General features: G+C 36.0%; 1 protein-coding gene across 1 annotated transcript; it reads right to left on the reverse strand.

Moving 5' to 3' along the window:
* Positions 1-4,188: 4,188 nt before the first annotated feature.
* Positions 4,189-7,794, reverse strand: LOC108665192. Its single transcript, XM_018151925.2, has 2 exons — positions 7,375-7,794; positions 4,189-6,145 (listed from the first exon to the last, which is right to left on the reverse strand). The coding sequence occupies exon 2, from the start codon at positions 5,626-5,628 to the stop codon at positions 4,609-4,611; it is 1,020 nt and encodes a 339-aa protein (XP_018007414.1). The 5' UTR covers positions 5,629-6,145; positions 7,375-7,794; the 3' UTR covers positions 4,189-4,608.
* Positions 7,795-8,567: the final 773 nt, after the last annotated feature.

The raw sequence follows: 8,567 nt of genomic DNA on the forward strand, positions 1-8,567 counted from the left end.
AGTTTAGAGTGCAAAATCTTTTGTAAATAAAATATGTCTAGACATAACTGTCACTGTCTCTTATACACATCTTTTGGCGAGACAAAAACATGGCAATCTTTGGTGAGAGGCAATCATGGCAATCTTTGGTGAGAGGCAATCATGGCAATCTTTGGTGAGAGGCAATCATGGCAATCTTTGGAGAGAGGCAATCATGGCAATCTTTGGTGAAACAATCATGGCAATCTTTGATGAGAGGCATCTTTGGTTTTGAAATTCTCTCTCACCAAAGATGGCCATGATTCTCTCACCAAAAATTTGAAAATACTTAATACATGCCATATCAGGCCCCTGTCTCTTATACACATCTAGATGTGTATAAGAGACAGTCTCTGTGTTGCCTGACGTAACGTTCATGCCGAGGCCGATTTCTGACGACCTGCAAACCTGTTTCTAGTTGCCACTTGCCTGGAACGTTTTTTTTCAAGGCGGAACGCTTTTTTTTAAGTGAACCTCTAATCTTAGATTTCCACTCTGTGCATCGGGAATAATATATGAACCGTCAATATTAGAATTACATCCTGCCAAGCTGCATAGTGGCAAACCAGAGCTTTTTTGGAATCAGTTCATTTTTAATTTCCTCAATAACTCAAGATTTAAACCAATTTCTCAAGTATGATAATGCTGCTTATGCTGGTATCCATGGACCATGATACTTTACTGGTCTACTCATAGTGGCAAAGCAGAGAGTTTTTTAGACTCTTCCTCAAGTTCATTTTTGAGTCCTATAAGTAGACCAGTAAAGTATCTTGGATACCAGAATTATCATACATAAGAAATCTGTTAAAATCTCGAGTAAATGAGGAAATTAAAAATGAACTGATTCTAAAAAATCACTGGTTTGCCACTATGGGTCTACTTATAGGACTCAAAAAAGAACTTGAGGGAAGGTCTAAAAAACTCTCTGCTTTGTCACTATGCCAAGCTGTATGCAAAAATTTAAATTTTCTTAATTAAAAGCTTAATAGCTGTTAATTAAAAGCCTAATTAAGTAGTGTTCAATATTCAATAGTGTTCTAATTCAAAGCCGTGTCGTATTCCAATACAGCTCACACACTGAAACAGCAATCGGAATTCGAACACAAGGATGTCGGAATTATGTATTAGTAGAGTTTGAAGTGCGGCTGGAATTCGTCTCACAACATGCCAAATTTAGTCACACACAGCGTCAGAATATAGGGATTTGGTAGGTTTGCATTCTGAAGGCTTTTAAATAAATATGGCAACACTTTGTGACATAGTGGCAAAGCAGAGAGTTTTTTAGACTCTCCCTCAAGTTCAATTTTGAGTCCCATAAGTAGACCAGTAGGTATCATGGATACCAGCATTATCATACATCAGAAATTGGATTAAATATTGAGTAAATGAGGAAATTAAAAATGAACTGATTCTAAAAAATCTGTTGTTTGCCACTATGCTTTGTGACGTTTCATCGTTGCTGGCGCGTAGTGCAGTGTTTTGAGAGTCACATAAAGCAAACAGAACTCAAGTAACGCATACGGTTATTTTTTTATAGTTTTTCATTTCTCGATGCGTCCTTAATGTGTTGGAATATACCGCGTTTACCCTACTCCAAGTCCACTCACTCATATCTAAATAGTCCTATCTCATATAGATTACTTCCAGAAAGTCTTGGAGCTAGAGGCATGGCATCGTGGCATGCAATAACTCTAACATCAAAGACATAGTGGCAAACCAGAGCTTTTTTAGAATCAGTTCATTTTTAATTTCCTCATTTACTCAAGATTTAAATCAATTTCTTAAGTATGATAATGCTGGTATCCGGGTTACTTTAATGGTCTACATATAGGTAGGACTCAAAAATGAACTTGAGGGAGAGTCTAAAAAACTCTCTGCTTTGCCACTATGATCAAAGACGCAAAGTTGTCAATCAATGATTTATTCAATGCCAACAGCCAACTGAGGCCTGAGCCAGTAAGTACTAGGTACCTAGTAGGCTACCTACCTACTTCGCCTGTTGGCCCTGTTCGCCACGTCACTAAGTTCAAGTTGCCGGCCTTCAAAAGAAATGCTTCAATTTGTATATAAAACTAAAACAATTCTCTCTGGACTTTAAATTTTAAGTGTGATCAGAATAGCTCCTCGATTATTGAAGACTGCAAATCGTAGTTCTGAAGACTGAACTTCTGACCAGTATTTACGGTCTTTATTGAGGAGCGGGGATTGGGATGTCAGTGCCGTATAGCGTATACATTATACAAAACTGTGTGACTCTGTGTAATTTCTGGTTTGGATTTGGGGCGCACATACCTTGAAAAAGACTGAAGAGTCACCATTATATCGGCAAGCTGCCGCCTGCCACGCGTCACATTACTCACATATTCGTCAGCCTTCTGCCCTTCAACAATCGACAGAAAGGGAGTCTGACAGGCAGGCATCAACAGACGGATCTGGATTAAATTTCTAAAAGCTTGACACATACCGGTCCACCGGAACCACCCTTTCAAAATTGATTTTTTTTTGGAATGTTGGGGAACTTATGTCAAGATGATGATGATGATGATGTCTTTTGTCAAGAGATTTGTTAGAATCAACAACAAAATTTCGACACTTTCAGTTTTACTTGGGAAATTAAAAAAATACTAAGAATTATATATATTTATTTGAGGAATCGCATCTATTAGCTAAACTTAATTAATTTAAAATGTGAAATTTGTGTAATCAAAGTTTTTAGCAATAAAATATCTCAATCTTTCATCACTTCATGCATCAAAAATGCAAATATATCACTAATGCAGCTAATGATAATTTGTGAATATCAGCAAAATTGGAAAACCACAGATGAGAGACCAGCTCTAACGTGCGTCTACAACCGATTCGACACTCAAAAGTTATTGATGTTAAAATCTGAAAAAATTCCGCCCGCAAATTACTGATATTATCTACTTATATTTCAAATTTGAATAAAATCCGTTCATAATTGCCGGATTTATGAGTGCCAGAGTTGAAAATGAAGTTAGGTTTTCCGTATTAACAAAAAAGTTAGATGTAAAAATCTGAAAAAATTCCGCCCGCAAATTACTGATATTATCTACTTATATTTCAAATTTGAATAAAATCCGTTCATTATTGAAGGATTTATGAACGCCAGAGTTGAAAATGAAGTTAGGTTTTGCATTCGAGCTCGCAGGCGAGTTCGCTGAAGTGTCGAACCGGTGCGTCTACAGGAGACGGCTCTCGACAAGTTAGTTTTTTTTTCAACTTGGTCATAGTGGAAGCAAGGCGGAAAAACATTGATGGATTGTTAGATGTAAGCAGTAATTTAAGAAGTTGTAGTCTCCAATTCCATTACTTGAATCGACAAGTTCTGTTCTAGTGAAACTTTTAGAAAAAAGGTTAGTGGAATTAGAGTTCGTTTATTAGAGTAATAGATGCCTTAAACAATTAACCCTCAACCGCCATATGTCACTCTCCGGGACAAAACCTTTCCACTTAAATTCTGCGTAAATTACTGTATGTAGAAACCAGAGGACGTTTGTACGCAACAGAGAACATTTTAAAGTTATACGTGGCGGCCACCATCAGCGCAAGTCATTTTGAGCTCACTAGAACGTATCGTTTTTGCGAAGTAGGCTTGTGACAATATTGTTCCGGTTACTCATGCCAGGCGGTAGAGAGTTTAATGAAAACTTAGCCCCACAACTGAGACTCCCTGCCAAACGCCAGTTCTGTGGCGAGGCACTCAAGAGCAATGCTGTAGGGAACGTGAAACGCGATAAGGTATTCAACTCTCTGAGACACCCATTTGAAAAATTTAGCCCAATAGTCACCCGTAAGATAAGCTCAATCGAAGGTATGCATATCGTGATAAGAGAATTTTTGATTTACAAGTGCAAATTAAATATATTGTTCGATATATTGAAAAAAAAACTAATAAGAAAATTGTCAACAAAACAAATTCTCTGGTCATCAATTCAATGAAACCTCCTTAAAGGAACAAATTCTGCCAACGTATACTAAAATTCAAATAAGCATAGGTTATATTAGAGAATGTACAAACATCAATTTATAGTTTTGTTGACAATATAGTTACAGAGTTCGCTGATTCTAACGCTTCTGCTTAAACTCAACGTGCAAGGCACCGCAACAATTACACAAGTGCACTGATACCGAGACACAAATTCAAGCTCCAAGCATGTCGTTTATTATCAGATTTAAGTTATGGAAGTTTCGAAGAAACTGTTAACATTAAGGATTATCGCTTAAACTAAATAAGGTAGCCATTCACTAGGCTCTGCGTAGACTGTAAAAATAAATAAGTTGCTAGCATTATCCTAATAACAGTACAGTATATGCTGGCGGGAAAGAACACTCTTGTTGAACTTTCATGTTGAAGTTTCAGTTAGTATCCTCAATAAAAATAGCAGATGGGATTATTAGTATCTGTCGGTATATTAAATTCAAATAACTTGATTAAGAATGATGATTCAAACAAGTTAGTTTAACGTTAGACAAATTGATGCAGACGCGCCGTTATCTAGGTAGTTCTTCCAGGTCGAAATCACTCCAAATATAAAATATAATGAGAGCAAATATGATGCTTAATATTCACTGTATTTCCATGAGAATCTCAGATAACAACTCATTGAAGAAATCTTCAAATAAATATGCATTCACAGAATCAAAATTAATATCAACAATTTCTCCTCTGAACTTGGAGCTTCCTTGATCAGAACATTGTTCTTCAGAGTAGAGTTTATCGTAACCAAACACATTTTTGGTAACTAAGCGGTCTAGCCTGACATTGAGAGACGTGGATACGTTTAGCATCAGTTCTAAAGAAGAAATTTCAGTAGTAAGCGTTTCAATGCTTTGCTCAACAGCAGTGGCAGCAAAACCTACAGACGTACCTATCACTCCCTTCATGATGTTTAAACTCATCATCAATGAAAACAAAGTAAGTATTTTACCTTTATAACCTTGCATCTCGTGTAAGAAAGATTCAGGGACACAGTTCATGCAACAGTCGTTGTCACATGAACACTCGTGTGGTAACGGTCTGGGGTAGACTTTTTGCATTGAAGAAACGGCGGGAAGATTAATTTTGGACAAACAAGACATCAGGTAAGCTAACCTCAACCAAAGATGAGAGTTGAGCTTATGAATGGCAAGAAGTTTCATGCATGACATCAGAGCCTGAGGGAGTAACCCACAAGCAATATGAGAATCAAGTAGGCTAGTAAGGCTCACAGTCAAGTGCTCAACAGTTTTAGACGTTTGGTGTAGAGCGTGGCTGAATTGCAAGGCCTTACAGTGCAAATTTTGCTTGCTATAACAACGTGCCAGATTGTCCTGACACTCTCGTCTAGTTACTACGCTGCTATCAGGTACCAAAGAGAGCATTTGCTCATAATAGTCAGTAGCTTTAGAATAATTTTGTTTTAAATAATAGTAATCAGCTTTATGTTTGAGGAGTGCTGTTTTGTCAATGTGAGGAGGAGGGTCATCAGGGTCTATGTCCAAGAAAAATAGAGAATTTTGATACTGAGCTTCAAAAAAATGGTCAGTGGATTTTTCCTTTTGCGTTGAAACAAAGAGTGTATCATCTAAAGCAAATATATCATCCATTTCTGCTGATAAACAAAACAAGATAATTTCAGCACAATATAAAAAATGTCATAAGAACTGAATCACTGATTCAAGACATCACACTCATAGATGATATAGGACGAAAAATGTAAATCAAGATTAATCTATACAAAGTCTGGCATGACCAAGTCTCATGACCATTTCAAAACAAATGTAAAAAATTAATTAAGAAATAACTTGTCCCGTATTCTTTCACATAATATCCCTTCTAATATTTTAAACTAGAAACATGCATCACTCTCAATGCCTTCTGAAAAATGAACGAATATCACATAAAAGTCACCTAAACGATGCTTACTTCTAATTTCCTTTCTATACCAACTTTGTTGAATCACAACTTGTTTTAACAAAGTAAGCTGGAAAGATTTACAATTTAATATTATTTTTGTATTCTTAAACTCTCTTGATGAAGGCTTGGCCAGGCAATGCTGAATCTTCAAGTTCTGAGTGAAGTTGCAGGACTGGAGACACTTGATTCCGCTCAACTCTATATAACCTGAAAAAATGCAAATCAATTAACCAGCATAAAAATTATATTGAGCTTATTAAGGCTTTTCCGAATATATTTTATAAATAAAGATGCTAATTACTGATAAGATTTGAGGATCCTAAATAATAAGGTTGTTGGTAATGGTATCAAGTTACAAGCTACACAGATCAAGGACCGAGTTTGGCAGAGGATAAGTCAGACTTGAGAGCCACAAAGCAGTGGATTATGATGCCAGATTAATGATATTTTATAATTGTGACACCTGACTTGACAAAATTTTTGATGTTGACTTATTCCATAACAGACAATACTGAAATAACTTAAAACATTAGTAAAATCTTACTTGAAAGCCAGGCCATATCCTAACAAGAAAGACATACCTATAGGTACTATCCTGTATGCCAAAACTGCCTGTAACTCACATAGACATATGATAACTTAATATCATTGATAAATTATTATCAAGTAATAATTTTAAGACAGTCCAGAAAAAACTTATGACAAACATTCTAATTAATTTCCTCTCCTAACATACAAAATAGTAGTATAATAATATAAAGGTTGATGCTTGGTATGATCAAGTTGTTATTAATAGCAATTTTCATGGCTTCTATTTGTTACAAGTCAATTTGTAAGTACTCCAAATTAGATTTCTCATGGATCTCAAGATGAAGTTGTTAGATTTTTATTGAACAAATTAGATTTGTACGTGCATGATTAATGACCATAGAATTTGTTGATTTAAATTATCAGAGAGTTGAACAATTCTTCAGATGACATTGGTATATCAAAAAGCATGTTTCAGGAAGTAATTTTAGCTTATTAACAACGTTTCAAATGCAACAAACATTCATTTTCAAGTTACAAGAAGCATTATATATTGCAATTTTGGTGGAAAAAATGTCAAGTACATAATATATGTAAATAGAATATTAAAATAAATTTTTATGAACCAAAAAATCACTCTGAAAAATCTCAGAGTTTTAAGAGTGATTGAGGGAGTGAGTTTGCCATGAGGAAGCAAATGCAAAGTGCATACAGGCCACTGAGACTGAGGCCAGCAGCATTAAGATACATAAATAAACACTTTTCTCTCATTACTGGTAAAAGTGTCCTTTGGCTTGCCTTACACTACAGTAGAGCTATATATAAATAATAACTGTAAATTTTTAGCATTGCATTGTTATCATTTAATACACAAGATGGTTAATTTTGTTGCATTATTATGATTATACCTCAAATGCTGCAGAGGTGGCAGGGTTGACATGTGTGTGTTCTGCTCTGGTGCTGCGGTGCACAAGTCTGGTGGTGGTGGATGTCCAGTCTTGAGCTGCTCGTGGCTGTGACCCACAAGATGACAAGAAGACTAGTGTGGCGGACTGGCGGTAGATACAATACTCAGCGGCAGTCGGTGCATCTGTAAGTTAATGAACATGTCATTGCATTTTGCATAAAATGAAACAAATTTAAGAGTTTTAATTTTTCTTGCTCCATAACCTAGAATATGCTAATGTTTACCTTTAATGTTTAATGTTGATAAATGATAACATTGCCATAGCACTCAAATTGTAGTATTTCAATAAATTCAATTGATATCCCCTAAAAATTGGAAATAGATTGTCTGCTTAATATAGAGCTTATGTTTATTTTTAATTGTTATCATTTGAAAATTTATCTTTTAATATATTCACATCTTCAATCTAAATATAAGTTGGCTGAAAGTGTGTACGGAGTACAGACAGACCAGTGTACTTGTCAGTTCTACTTAACTTAGTCTTAGATCATTTAGAATTTAGATGATAGACCCACAATTACTTTCAAATTGGAAGTAATTGTGGGTCTATCATCTAAATTCTAAATGATCTAATCATCTAAGACTAAGTTAAGTAGAACTGACAAGTACACTGGTCTCAGTGGTCTGTCTGTAGTCAGGATTGGAATTTTTCTATTTGTTTCTGAAATCTTGCGGCTTCAACATGACGAATTTTCAATACATTTGGAATCTCGCGGCTCGATATTGCACTTTTGTTAACATTTGGATAGGAGGTAATTCCTCTGACGGAAATCTCGCGGTTTCAGAAATGGCGGGAACATGGTGGCATTCCATAGTATAAATAAAAGAACATGAGCTTTTGGGAAATTGGAGCGCTCTGTCATAATTGGAGCGTCAAGGTCACTACACCTTCCCCCACGAATTCTACTCCACAACTGCGGGCGGGCTGCGTGCTGCAGCTGGTCGCCGCTACCGTGCGCTACGCGGCTTAGCGGCTACGCCAGGTATGGTAAGTCAAAAGAATAGTGTCGCGCTCCAACCTTTCTTAAACGCCTACTGGTTATCCAAACCAAAAAATAAGCAATGGACTTCCTATGGACTTAATTCATAAGAAATGGATATGAACTGGATCAATTGCAGTAATAAAAAATAACC

Source organism: Hyalella azteca, unplaced genomic scaffold, assembly GCF_000764305.2.
Source record: "Hyalella azteca isolate HAZT.00-mixed unplaced genomic scaffold, Hazt_2.0.2 contig11943, whole genome shotgun sequence".
In the NCBI taxonomy this organism is placed as follows: Eukaryota; Metazoa; Arthropoda; class Malacostraca; order Amphipoda; family Hyalellidae; genus Hyalella; species Hyalella azteca.

Excerpts from the sequence above, each read along its gene's own strand:
- LOC108665192 (XM_018151925.2), bottom strand. The coding sequence starts at position 5,628 with ATGGATGATATATTTGCTTTAGATGATACACTCTTTGTTTCAACGCAA.